Raw genomic sequence first — 14,180 nt, 5'->3', positions numbered from 1 at the left:
AATGTGTAATGTAGTTATTTTCCAGGCGAAGTTTACCGACGGTTACCGAAGGGAACACGGGTACTTTTTGTCGGGGAATATAATATACAGTAAAAAACGTTCGCGTTCACTTGGTAGCTTCAGCGCCTAGAAAACCGCGACGTCTCATTGACCGTGAGAGTACGTCAGAGTGCTATTATGCAATTTATATGCATTCATTATTGCCAGCGATCTTACTACTAAACATTAGCTAGGTACGCACTTGTCTGGCGGTATCCCTTTGTACGAATCGTTCAACGTTGGGTCGAGACGCGTGATATCAAGTTCCATCCAGGGACCAAAATGTGTAATGTAGTTATTTTCCAGGCGAAGTTTACCGACGGTTCGGGTACTTTTTGTCGGGGAATATAATTCGTTCGCGTTCACTTCGTAGCTTCAGCGCCTAGAAAACCTCGACGTTTCATTGACCGTGAGAGTACGTCAGAGTGATATTATGCACTTTATATGCATTCATTATTGCCAGCGATCTAACTTACTACTAAACAATAGCTATAGGTACGCACTTGTGTGGCGGTATCCCGTTGTACGAATCGTTCAACGTTGGGTCGTGATATCATGTTCCATCCAGAGACCAAAATGTGTACTGTAGTTATTTTCCAGGCGAAGTTTACCGACGGTTACGTCGTGTACTGTGTCGACGTGCGCTACACTACAGCAAAAACGAATTATGTTAATTGTTCGTATGTTCACCAATTTTTTTAATTTACAAGTAACCTTCTGTACCGTGGGGCACCTAAAATAAATATTTCATCCATTACTAAACAAAAAAACATGCCATATTCGCTTAGCCAACATCTTATTATAGCTAAGTTATTAAATTTTCAATGTCCTGTATGTCATGAATTTCTCACCACCCGGAAGTCCAGATGGTACGCAGGCATACACTTGGGAGGAATAAACTTATTTCCCCGACTGAAAAAGGTCTACGCTTGCGTTTTTTAAGCCTCTGGGCCTGATGTTTCCAAAGTATAAAATGCAATTTTTTGAAGACCTGCAGCTCTAGTTTTAAACATTTTCTTAGCTCAGCCCCAACAATAAAGCTGGTCATATTTCGAAGTACAAGAAGTGCATTTTCCGGGACCTAACATCTCTATTTTTCAAACATTTCTTAGCCTAGTCACAACCATGATAGGGACTTATATATTTTGTTTCATGTTTTGAAGTATAATAAGTCCAATTTCCAGGACCTCCAACTCTATTTTTCTAAATTTTCTTTGAACTTTTATTTTTTAAATTGAAAAATATGGATTGAAACAGTCATCGCGCATCGTTTTTTTGCACGCAGTATTTTATTTATGCATTATAAAAAATGGAAAAAATGGCTACCCTAAATCTGCTTAAAATGACCTCAAATGACGCTAGAACGCGTTGCTTCCGGGGGCTTCACCCCCTGGACCCCCACCGAGGGCCCTTGGCGGCCCCCTGGCCCCCCAGCCTTGTGATGCTCGCTTCGCTCGCATAGCCCCCTCGTCGGGGATTGTAGCCCCCGCGTCGGGAAGATCCTGGCGCCACCCCTGGGTAGAACGAGTCTTCTCGGATAAGGACTATAAACCCTAGGTCCAGTGTACACATAGCTCATGCGCACTTTAAAGAACCTAGTACACCTACAGTACATTAATAGGCACCACTAGCTCTTTTTTAAATATGTGATAAGTGAATGTTTTAAGGTTTTTTATTCATGTATGTTTTTTTTTAATTATATGGTACGATATCTAATTTTATTAAGATGTTTCTATTTTTATAGCAATTTTAACTAATTTTTAGTCATTTGTAATACATTTCATTTCAGTCCTTGACTGTCGTTTTGTAATATATTTTTATATACCGAATAAATAAAAAAAAATCTTTCGAGACGAGTAGGGGGTTACCCCGGTGTACTAGTCCACACAAACACAGCCACTGTCACACACAACCACTGTGCAAATTGGGACTGGACCGTTTTAGAGGTGTTTACCACCTGACCTGTTGGTCCAGATCCTTCTCTAACTGAGTTAGTGAGAAGTCGAATAAATAAAATAAAATCAGCAAATGTTTTCATAGACTCTCTTCTCCCAGACGTCCTTTGGGGTTTGTAATTTGAGCATGACCTGTCCTAGTTTACAAATTATCAAAAACGTCAGCCTCTAGAACTATAACTTGCTGCTTGATATAGCTTCAATGAGTAGTACTCTGGGGATGTAGCTGGCTAAAGCAGCAGCGTGAAAAATATACATTTTGAACAACATGGGAATATTTTAGGCCTTATTTTGTGTCAGTTGGGGTTTTAATACATACGGTTTTTTTAGACATGCCACCGTTGGTGGCGCTATTTAATTTAGTGCCACATTTTTTTTCTCGACGAAAGATGGCTTCTTCCAACAAAGCAGTAGCTTTGCTGTCGATTGCTGTCGGCATCTATTTTATCATATTCGGTGTTGCTAAAATGACACCAAAACTCAGCAAAGATCTACACTCATCACTGGTAATGTACAGGTGTTTTTATAATACGTTTAAAGACAGTAAAACACGCCCCTAGGCTAGGCCCATAGGATAGGTTAAAACAACAAAACATCATGATCCGGGCGCCCCACCAAACCACCTCCTGAGACACGGACGAATCAGACAGCTAGGCTTTACTGGCTTCTATCATTCTAAAATAGGGAATGAATAATTGGTACTGCTATTTGCTTGATTTTAATTATTCTCCTATATTTACATTTTATTTAGCCTAGGGCCTAGTAGTTAAGAAAAATCCATCATAAATTAATTCAAGATAAATATTCAGAATCAATGCTTTTTGTTATAATTATTTAGAAAAGTCATTTTATCAAGTATGCTAAAGTTAGCCCGCTTAAACCGTTTCTGAAGGAGAAGAAATTGAAGTTGAAAGGCAAGGACTATCGTACATTTGCTGGTGGCCTAGAGGTCGCAGGCGGCATAGGAATGCTATGCTTGCCAGGCCGACGGTCGCTAATGGTAGCAAACGTTATGCTTCTCGTTATCACTGCCTTTGTTGTACACACCCATGTTGCTATCGGAGATCCTATGAGGCGGTGTTCGGGAATATTTGTTATCGCTGTGCTGTTGATAGGACGAATGGTGATCTCTTTCCAAAATCAGTTCATAGCCAAGAGAAAACGATTACAGAAAACAGAGGAAGAAAGCGTAAAAGTGAAAGAAGAGTTAAAAAAGAACAAATAATTAATTAGTTGATTTATTAATTGACTAGTTATTTATTAAAATTATCATTTTATAAATAATTCATTCACTGATTATGATATACAGTAATACCTTTGATAAATTAGTTTATTATTTATTGATATTGATTCAAGTATTCCTTAAAATGTTTTTAGGCATTGTAAAATTTATTAACAATTATGTAACTACTAACACAAACAAATGCAATTTAAAATACTGTACTATTAAACTGTACCTGTAATAATGGGACAGAAAAGAATGCAATTATCTATGACAAATTACAATTGCAATAATTATACATTATTGTGACATCATCAGGTACAGTAGTTAAATGCATCTTATTCAACTATGCTATGTTACAAATATTTGTTAGTTATGAAGAAAAAAACATTACAAATCTGGCAAAATACATCTTAAAATGTTATTAAAGGTTCATTTTTTAGGGTCAGCTAGAATTTAAACCCTCTTTGTGATTAAAATTATTGTAAAATTGGTGATAATATTCCATATTATTTTAACATTTTGATACAATGTAATTTACATTAAAAAAAAAACTTTGTATACAATTTTTAATCAGTAAAAACAATATTTGAATCTAAATGTGCTAAAGTTGTGTTGTTATGTTAAAGTAATACAGTGTCTTTCAGATTAGTGTTATAAAATAGCAGTATTAATGTTTGAGGTACTTGTTTAGTATAAAATGCTGTAGCTAGATATAATAAAATTATCAGGTATTATTATTTTTACCCATGGAAAAATATAATCATTATACCTATTAGTAGCATGTATACCATTGGACTTCACAATCACAATATCTTATGGCTATAAATACCATATTTCTGTATGAGCCTATTTATAAATATTTATAGCACACCATATTTTCCACATACAGTATCTAATTGTATTGGTTGTGATTACAAATACGTGTGTTAAAAATTAATGAAAACAAATGCATTCCTTGACTGACTTTAAGTAATTCTCATGTTTTATCAACTTGTTGAGATGATTCAAGTGTTTAACCACATCAGTATTTTTTCCCAAAAATGAACGATTGTACCATAATTTTTATAGAACTAAAGACACTAACAATTTTTTGTATAAAAACCACCAAAATATTTCCCACGATAACTGCTTTATGATTAGTTGAATTTGTCCAGTTTTTGTAATTTAAATGTGTTTTTGTAATGGGTTTAGTGTATGCAATATTTTATATGATAATTAAGTATTTGTGTCTAGTAATAGTATGGTGTGTTTTAATACAATTTGAGTAAAAACAAATGCATAGGTAGTACAGTATTAGTATACAGGTTTTTAATATGTTTTCTAAAGTAAGAATATTATGTAGTGCAATGAATGTGGACAAAGCAATATTTTTTGCATTGTGTCTGTTTAATATCTCAGCAACAACTTTCAATTAACTTACAGTATCTATTTATCATAGAAGTGTGTGTCTCTGTTAAAATTGGTGTCATTGAAATAAATAAATGTACCTTCTATTTGCAGTTGTTTGTCTTATTAAAAATCCGTCCATTTACATACAAATCAGGCATGCTTTCTGCTATACATAATACCATGGAGGAAATACTTTGTATAATAAACAATTATATAAAATAATGAAAACAATAAAGTCATATTTATATATAATATAATAAAATGATTACCTTTTTAAAGTTTCATTCCGGGGGTTTCATTATTCAAATACAGTATTGTAATGAAAATTAATTTATAATTTTAACATGAGCACGCATATTTTTAATACAGCGCCACCATTATTCACAACATAATGAAGTGATTATTAGAGGATTAAGTTAAGTTTGTTTAGGGATTTAGTTTTCTAAATTGACCCATTGAAACGTAATTATAAGCCTACTGGTGTAACAAAAATGTCAGTATGCAGTAATATGGTAAACAACTGTCGAGAGTGTTACATAACATTTGTAATTTGCATATGTGACACACAAGCGTCCAATCAAATGACAAGAATGTACTTGTTATAATATTTATATGATATCGATAATAAACGCCAAATGACACTGTGACAGCATGTCTAGCAGGGAGCTGAGCAATGTTACCCCTTCAAAAATGATTTGACTGCAGCTCTTCGAAAAAAAAAAACGATCCTGGCTCCTATCGCGGTCTTGTAAGATGATCAGTCCAAATGATAATATAATACTTTATAATTTGACCTTTAATTTTCAGAACACGCATTTCAATTTACAAACCTCCTGTCTATATACAGATAATAAAGCCTGATGAAGTTATTTGCTGTTATTACATATGTAGTTAATTTAAACTCAAACTTCGTTCAAACTGTCCTGTAATGCAAAAGGAAACTAATTACAAATATTTTCATCATTTTTTACGTTATAATGTATACTCACCCACTCGACATGTAAAAGAAGAACACCGATGCTGTACTTAATTCGAATAAACCCCTCGAGGCATTTGTTAAGGAGGGGGTTGGTTAACAAACAAAGCACAGTGATGCATTAAAAATGCTTAGTAGTCAATTAATTCTACTACTAATATAATTGTGTTGTTAATACAATGTTTTGTGTGTATATCCAAGGCCTTTTTGAGTTATTCGAATAATACAGTACTGTATAATTCTAATATACAGTACCTTCAATTCATTTTTAAAAGGGTACTCTTTCTACCCTTTCTTAATCTCTCTCCATACAAAATAATTGTAATTCATATTTGGAATGGTAAAACCTATTTAAAAGTCTATCAGTCAATAAATCTGTAGTTTATATATCTAGTCTCAAGTTGGTGTTCAGTCAATAGGCCTGTGCTAGTTCGATTCAATTTGTGAGCGTTTTCATTTGTTCTTCAATTTTAGAAAGATTTCTATTAAAGTTCATATTACTTTATTTATTTAAATAGAGAATTTATAAAATGTTACTTACCAAAAATAGACTTTCTGCTTTTTTGTTTAGCAGTTTTGCGAATTTAACTTTGTCAGTATGACAGTTCAACCTGTTTTCTTTCTCCAAGTAAAAAACTAAATCCCAAATATTGCTGATATCATCAGGCTCAAGTTCATAACAAGCAAGCAGAGTCGGAAACCGATTTTCATCCATTTCATTAAGAGACTGAAAGAATCCTTTGCGATATTTTGTCAATGTATGATTCCTCGTCATAACATGATTTCGGCAACATTCTTTGTACTTACGTACAACCACTATGGCTAAATGCTGCCCGGTTACTTCGGCAATTTCTTCAAGAATACTCACATTGTCATATGAAATGTTACCTCTTGCGTGAAGTTCATTAAATAATTCAAGACAAGGAATGTTTTTGCGGGATAGACATGCGATGTTTAATATATCGGATAGAAGGAAACGCATCCAGCGGTACTTACTAGGCGAACTGTATTTATCACTAAACTCTTTGAGAAAATTCCTGAACTTCTCTTTTTCCTCTTCAGTTGGTATTTGATATGATCTATAAAAAAGAACAGTTATTATTTCGTAATATTTAAAAATGATAATGAACTATGGTGATGAGTTTATAGCATGAGCGACGACAGGGTTTATTTATATACAAATAACACATTTATTTCAAGAAAAGAAGTCAAGTCGTTACAAATATACGGTGGCTGATTTCCGCCAAAGAAAACATTATTTTATAATAATACGGCGTTATATAATATAATTATACAATCCGTTCACGCGTACATGTACATGCGCATGCGTAGTACATCAACAAACCCAGAGCCATAACAGTTGCGACGACTTTGAATGGATGGATTGAATCAATTCGTTTAAAGGTTTTTGTTAAAATAATAATATTATTTTGATGATTTTAAACAAACAAAATAGCTGTATTCCATTTAACTTAATGCATTGTTTTTACATTTCGTTGTTTAAAATAATCTTCGCAGTAACCAGGGAAGAGTTAAATTGTAATTTAACTCTTCCCTGCAGTAACTTTATAATTGCGTTATCTTAACAAAAACCTTTAAACAATTGTTTTGATATTAGATATTTAAAACCTCGTGAATAATGTTATACATTTTTTAAGCAAATGACTCGATTCCATACACTACATAGGCATAGTTGGACACAGAGATGGCCAGTAATATACCACGTGACTTTCTAAAATCTGTGAATGCGCTGAGAGGTTTGTTGATGTACTACGCATGCGCATGTATGTGTGAAAATTGTATATTTAGGGCGTTATAACGCCCTAAATTACGGCGTTATAACGCCCTATTACGGCGTTATAACGCCCTAATACGGCGTTATAACGCCCTAATTATGGCGTTATAACGCCGTATTATTATAAAATAATTATTTTCTTTGGCGGAAATCAGCCACCCGTAGAAATCAGCCACCGTAGAACTTACTCTGATACGGGCCGTACTTTATCAACTCGGTGGTCGTCCAACTGCGGCTCTCTACATCGTGGCCAGGTTCTAAATTTACATTTAACCGGTATTACCTTGTGTTTGAAAAAGACAGAAATAAATATATATAAAATGAATACGATTACAATGCAAAAATAAAATTGTTACCCTAAAAAGTTTGATAATATCATTTTAATCATAATATTTTGTGTAAATTACATCAGTCGAAAGAGATGATTGAACGGTTATTTCACCCCTGCAGGAGTGAAAACATCAAAGGTAATGAACCATTTTATTTTAATTATAACAGATCCATTTATAATAATGTTTGCTAACAATAAACAACATTTTTAGGAGTCTGTTTTATATTATCTTGTTCATTAAAATGTCTCCGTTGAAATACACAAATCATTTTGAAATTGCATGTTTTTTAAACGCTACAAAACATTCGTCCATTTTTGGCCAAGTAGTCCAATTTGCATAATTAAAATTTACAGCCATTCCTTAGAAACCACTGAAATAATGGTGGTATCTGCAACCACTTCATTGTGATGAAAATGATTGTGACAACATTGCAAGTTAGGTGTTACTGTAGGACTACCCCACACTACGTATTAAAAACTCTAAAAATAAGCATTTTCTTCCAATTTTAATTGATATTCTGTTTCGAATTCCATCTTTGAGAACTCATTCTTACCGTATCTGATGTTTCTGTTCCTTCTGATGCATTGTTAGCAACAATTACTTTGTTGATCGACCTTAACATTTCATTGGCGGTTAACCTCAGAGATGGGTCTTTCTTCCAACAGCTCAGCAACATACTAGTAAATTCTTGGCAACATTCTGTGTCAATTTCTAGATGATCTTTCCTCGCAGCCACGTGATTGAATATCGCCTCAATATTCCACCCTTTATATGGGCTCTGCATATGATACAACTGCCACAAGACAATTGCCAATGAGTATACATCCGATTTAAAGTGATCAATGTCTTCATTGTCATTCAAAACCTCTGGAGACATCCAACACATATCATCTCTAAAGCTACTTACCTTCGGGCCTACTGCTGAAAAAACATCAGTGTTTTTTTCTGACAAATTGAAATCAGCAAGTTTAATAACATTTCCAAAAACTAAAAAACTTGCTGATTTTATTTTCCGATGTGTCATATTTTTTTCGTGGATGTAGGCAACTGCTCGTGTTGCCTGTTTGCAAAAGCTTAACGACGGTAAGCAAATACTGGTTGGTGCTTTATCTATCAATTCATACAGATTACCATGAATCGCGTACTCAAAAACTAAGCCTGTCTCCATTCCATAGTTTATTTTTCCTAGTAGACTGACAATATTTCTGTGTTGTAGGCCTACCAACATTTCTACCTTGCTATCTGATGCAATCACCCTCTTCACAACTAATTTACCTCCAGACTTAGTACATGTTTTCAATACAACACTGCTACCTAATGGTTGTCCTCCTGACTCAAAATCAGACTTTTTAAATTTTCGTAAAGAAGCTGTCATGTTTTCACATTACCTGTAACAGTTTCGGCTTAAAAATAGAACATGGAGTTTCTTGTTTTAGTTCAGTTCAGTTGCCCTTACTGTTTGTACCACGGGAGTTATGTTAATCTGTTATATAAATGGACAAAGGTATATTTTTACAAATGATTGGTTAGTAATTTTATTCAATAGGTCTAATTCATGCGTACATTTTAAACTATTATGAAGTTTAAAAATAGAACATGGGGAAATTAAAGTTTCTTGTTTTAATTGTACGGGTGTTGTAAATCTTAAACTTTTATGATTATGACTATTATTATATAAAAAATAAAACATTAGTTCAGCCTTACTGTTTTCCCGGGTTAATGTTGATATAAATGGACAAAGGTCTGTTTTTACAAATGAATGGCATAAATCAATCAGCAATGGTTATACCCAGTGGAAACGAGTAGCCGGGTTCAATTGTTGACGCCATGTCTGGTTCGGGGTGAAAACTCGAAAACTCCATATTGGTCGTAGGAGGTGTCCATGTAATATGGCTGTCGATGAGTTGGTGATAAGGAATTCCACATCATCTGGACAATCATGGATCCGTGGTGCGTCTTTTTTAACATAAATAAAAATATAACATTAAAATTGAAAATCGTTGTAATCGTGGCCTTTATATTTTTTTCAATTTGATACCATCCCTAATTGGTTCCCACTAGGTCGTGGACGCAAGTGAGTTTACAAATGACAAGCGACAGTTTGAATATTCTATCGGTTGAAATTGCGATTTGTCAAATGACTTGCGTTGCGCTGAACAGTCTTAATGTATAAGCCTACAGTCATAGGCAAAATCTTGATACACAGATTGAAATATGTAGGCCTACCACATGTGACGACTTTACCAAAAAAAAGTGTGTACGTACTGTGACATAAGATGATTTTACTGGAACGAATAAAAGCGACAAATGCATTCACATTGTATGGGTTACTAAGGCCTACATTTTGTGCAGGTGTATAATTTATAAATTTCATTTGTAAAATGACAACATAAATGGTTAATCGCAACCAAAAATCAATTGGCTGGCAACCAATTTGTCTATTTTTCACTTTACAGGTTTTTCGATAATTTTTTTTAGTCACGTGGACGCGACTGTATAGTTCACTATGTCGGTCGGTCGGTCGGTCGGTCTGTCTGTCGGTCCGGTATCACTATGCGTTTTAGAACGCGACTTATGACTGCTTGGCCTTGTTTTATTTCGATCCAATTTTTTTTAAAAGTGGATAACTATAAATAAATGGCATATTAAAAAAAAAAAATATTTGTTTCAGGGGGACAATAAATCTTTAAACAACACACAGATATGAATTGGAATCTATTATTATTTTAAAACAGCATAGGCCTAGTGTGTATGTATAGATCAATGATTTTATATAGCTTTACCTCACTTTGTATAGAGATTCAATCCAACCATCAACGTGTGTTGCTAGCCGTACGCGTAACGCATTTCCGCTTTCTTCATGCACACTTCCTTACGCGCGCGCTTGTGCCAAGGTAACGATGTTTCCATGAGGAACTGCATGACAACTAAACAAAACATAACTTGGATGAATTTTCAAGAGTGAACACGGACTCTACAAAGCTCAGTAAGTTTCTACTTATTGTTTATTATTATACTACAATATAATGTATACTTAATTCAAATGTTAAATACTTCAATTCGCTTGGATATGAATCAGTTTAGAGCTTATAACAACTGAGAGAAAGAATCAAAACCCCGTCTGACTTTTTAGGCACACTTAGAAACACGTTTCACTTGGTTGTTTCTCCTGGTATATTCGATTCAAGAATCAAGCATCAATTGGAGTTGATAATGATTAAAACATATTTCCGTTTTGTATTTTAGATTGAATACTTTCTGTTTTTCTACTTAAACCTTCTAGACTACTAGAGGTAAGCAATATTTTAAATAATATTCATTATTTATAGGGCATTTATTTGTATATGGCGCAGATATTGTATTAACAAAGACTGTTTTATTCATAAATAGAGAATTAGTTTAGTGAAGAAAAACCCCTTTTTCTATCAGAATAATAAAAAATTGGAATGCCCTGCCCGGCCCTAGTCAGTTATTCAATCTCCCTCAGTCAATACATTTAAGTCGAGACTTGACATTGTTAGGACTAGACATAGAAGCAAATAGGCACTAACCTGAAATAATACCTTCAAACATTAAGTGTAAGTGTAGTTAATAGGGCATCTTGCATTTGTATATGGGGCAGCGGTCGAAGTAACACGAACCTTAGCAGTCTATCGTAACATGGATTTAAGCCTACGCATTACTGTACCATGTGTCCTTTTTGTTTCACAGATGCCTGGAAGGTTCTGGAAAACCCCTTTTAAAACTTGGAAACCCAAAAAATGCTTTAAGAACAGGTATGTTACATACAGTCAATTCTGTTTTTTTCAGCAGAGAAAAAAATTGTATGAAAACGTATGACGAAGTATAATGATTATTATGATGATTAAAAAACCCCAAAAATACAATAACGAAATATTTTTGTTTAATTTTCAGCCGGTCAGCCATTTCAGGCTTTTTCAGTAAATATGTCCTGTGTTGTTTCTACAATGGCAACGATGATGACAATGATCAAACATCATTTCAAACCTGGTTGAGCGTACCACCTGCATTGAGAATAGCAATTATCCAAATCATTTATGGAATTGCTATTCTCACCCTGCCCCAAACATCGGCCATCGGATACGATAACCAAGAATTGCCATTTGGTATAATATGTGGATTTGCAAGAGATCTCCTAATTCTGGATGGACGCGTCTTTGGACGTAGAAACGGCGAACCTGACTCAATGCTAGCTCTTAACTGGATAAGAAAATGGTGCCTCCTGGACGTTATCAATAATGTACCGGCAATTGGATACACACTAGATGGAAGGGACAGTAACATCCACATAAGTCTGTCTAGCCCACTGACCTCATCACCAAGATGTAGCAATCACCATAACGATGAATCATTGTTCAGTAACACTTGGAGCAAACAAGACTTCAAGACTTCTCCAACTTCAGAACACTGGATAAAACGCATGTCAATTGAAATTCGGATAATGGATGCAAATCTTAAAAACCATGTTCAATGTTTGCCATCTGATTGCCTGTATCCAGCAACGAAGGATAGTCACCAGGTAGGTTTAATTGAATTTGAAATGTTCAACACTTCAATCAAAGCTTTTGACAGATAATCTTTAAATGTTTTTATGACAGAAAGAAACATTTTAAATTATTGTATACGTGTTTACTTTATAGATAGTACTTGGCACTGGTTCCTATGGCAGAGTTTTGCTTAATCGCCTTGGAGACGGCAAACTTGTGGCTGTTAAGGCTATCATCACAACAACCAATAAGTCTAGAAAATTCAATCGGTTCGCCGACAAGCTGGCAGTTTCCCTTGAAGCTAGGATAATGAAGGTGTTATCCCAAAAAAGCGACGTGTTTCCATGGGTTTATGGTGTTTGTGAAGCAGTTACCTCCGACACACAGTGGGCCATTGTTATGGAATTTGTTGGCGACTCAACATTCAAATCAACATCATTGATGAAAGCTTTAGCATCTGGTTCACCACATATTACCACGATTGATTGTTTTCGCATTATTTTTGACATCGCAAAAGGAGTTGAGGTAATTCAGAGGAATGGTTTGATTCATAATGACCTGGCAACTCGGAATGTTCTTATTTACAATAAGGGTCCCCGTATCTCTGCAAAAATTGTCGACTTTGGTTCAGTTTGCACCGCAGAAGCATCGTTTGATGTCTTCCAATTGAATAATACCGACAAAGCCGATGTCTTCGACCTCATGCAAGATCAGCCAGAAAATGCACCAGAGCTGTATAACATCAACACACCACCGACCTTTGCCTCAGACATCTACAGTTTTGGTGTCATAATTGAAGGAATTGCCGCCAACAAAGCATTAATGCCGCTAATGAATATCAGCGGACCCTGCCTTCATTCCAGACCAAACCAAAGACCAGCCATCAAAGACTTAATTGATCACATTGAATTCGAATTTTTTAATTTCAAGAAGAATCAAAATTAGTATTGCTTTAAAACTTATGCTGTTTCAAATAATATATGATTGACCAACAAATAAATATGATTATCTATTTTAACTGAAGAATGTGTTATGTATTATTTATCATAATTATAGGCAAAATCTTGATACACAGCGTGACATAAGTAGGCCTAACACGTGTGACGACTTTAACATAAAAGTAAATTGTGTACGTCACTGTGACGTAAGATGATTTTACTGGAACGCATAAAAGCGACAAATGCATTCACATTGTATGGGCTACTAAGGCCTACATTTTGTGCAGGTGTATTATATATAAATTTAAGTAAGGGTAAAATTCGGTAAATCGCGGATCTAGAATGTTTACCCGATGGTAGGCCTATATATAATTGGTTCGGTTCTGATTTTAACCACTAACCCTACTAATTAAATTGAGTTAGATAATTAGGTATTGACGAATTTAGGTTCGATTTGCCCCAAATAGGGCCGGGCCGGGTGTTTTCCGATCATGGTGAGCCTATATACACTGTCTAATGGATGTCCATCTTGAAAATACCCGAACACAATAATACGATAATGCTTCGCATTTACCTATGAATGATACCTATGTGAAGCAAATAATATTTGCGTCACATAGGTGTCATAGGCCTAAATGGGAATTGCATCCTCGTATTATTGTGTGCGGGTATTTGATATCATGATAACTTCGTAAGATCATGCGTGCCCGAGAGCATCACGCTAACCAGACAAACAAGATCACGTTAACGACCCCCCCCCCCCCCCATTACACGATTAAGATAATTGAACCTCTAAAAAAGGGCACATTTAAAATAGGGGGAGGGGTGTCCGTGGACTTGATGCGGGCCTTGATGTTCTATATGAACCTCCGGGAAATAATAATTTTGACCCATCTGGCATCTGGCATTTAATATTGCTAGGCATAATTTGAGAAAATCTGGCATAATCTGGCATAATTTGAAAAACGCAAATCTACAGCATATTCAGCACGATTTAATAGCATATTATCTGGCATAATTGCA

The 14,180-nt window shown here is 34.9% G+C and overlaps 2 protein-coding genes across 2 annotated transcripts; one reads left to right on the top strand and one right to left on the bottom strand.

Moving 5' to 3' along the window:
- The first annotated feature begins 2,342 nt into the window (after nt 1-2,342).
- On the top strand, nt 2,343-4,704 carry LOC140054302 (novel acetylcholine receptor chaperone-like). The gene is made up of 2 exons (XM_072099240.1): nt 2,343-2,500; nt 2,833-4,704. The coding sequence occupies exons 1-2, from the start codon at nt 2,384-2,386 to the stop codon at nt 3,217-3,219; spliced, it is 504 nt and encodes a 167-aa protein (XP_071955341.1). The 5' UTR covers nt 2,343-2,383; the 3' UTR covers nt 3,220-4,704.
- A 3,512-nt stretch (nt 4,705-8,216) lies between these two features.
- On the bottom strand, nt 8,217-9,086 carry LOC140055009 (uncharacterized). The gene has a single exon (XM_072100157.1). The coding sequence runs from the start codon at nt 9,084-9,086 to the stop codon at nt 8,217-8,219; it is 870 nt and encodes a 289-aa protein (XP_071956258.1).
- Nucleotides 9,087-14,180: the final 5,094 nt, after the last annotated feature.

Source organism: Antedon mediterranea, chromosome 7 (assembly GCF_964355755.1).
Source record: "Antedon mediterranea chromosome 7, ecAntMedi1.1, whole genome shotgun sequence".
Lineage (NCBI taxonomy): Eukaryota > Metazoa > Echinodermata > Crinoidea > Comatulida > Antedonidae > Antedon > Antedon mediterranea.
Note: the sequence above shows the minus strand (reverse complement) of the source record. Positions and strands in the feature narration are given on the sequence as shown.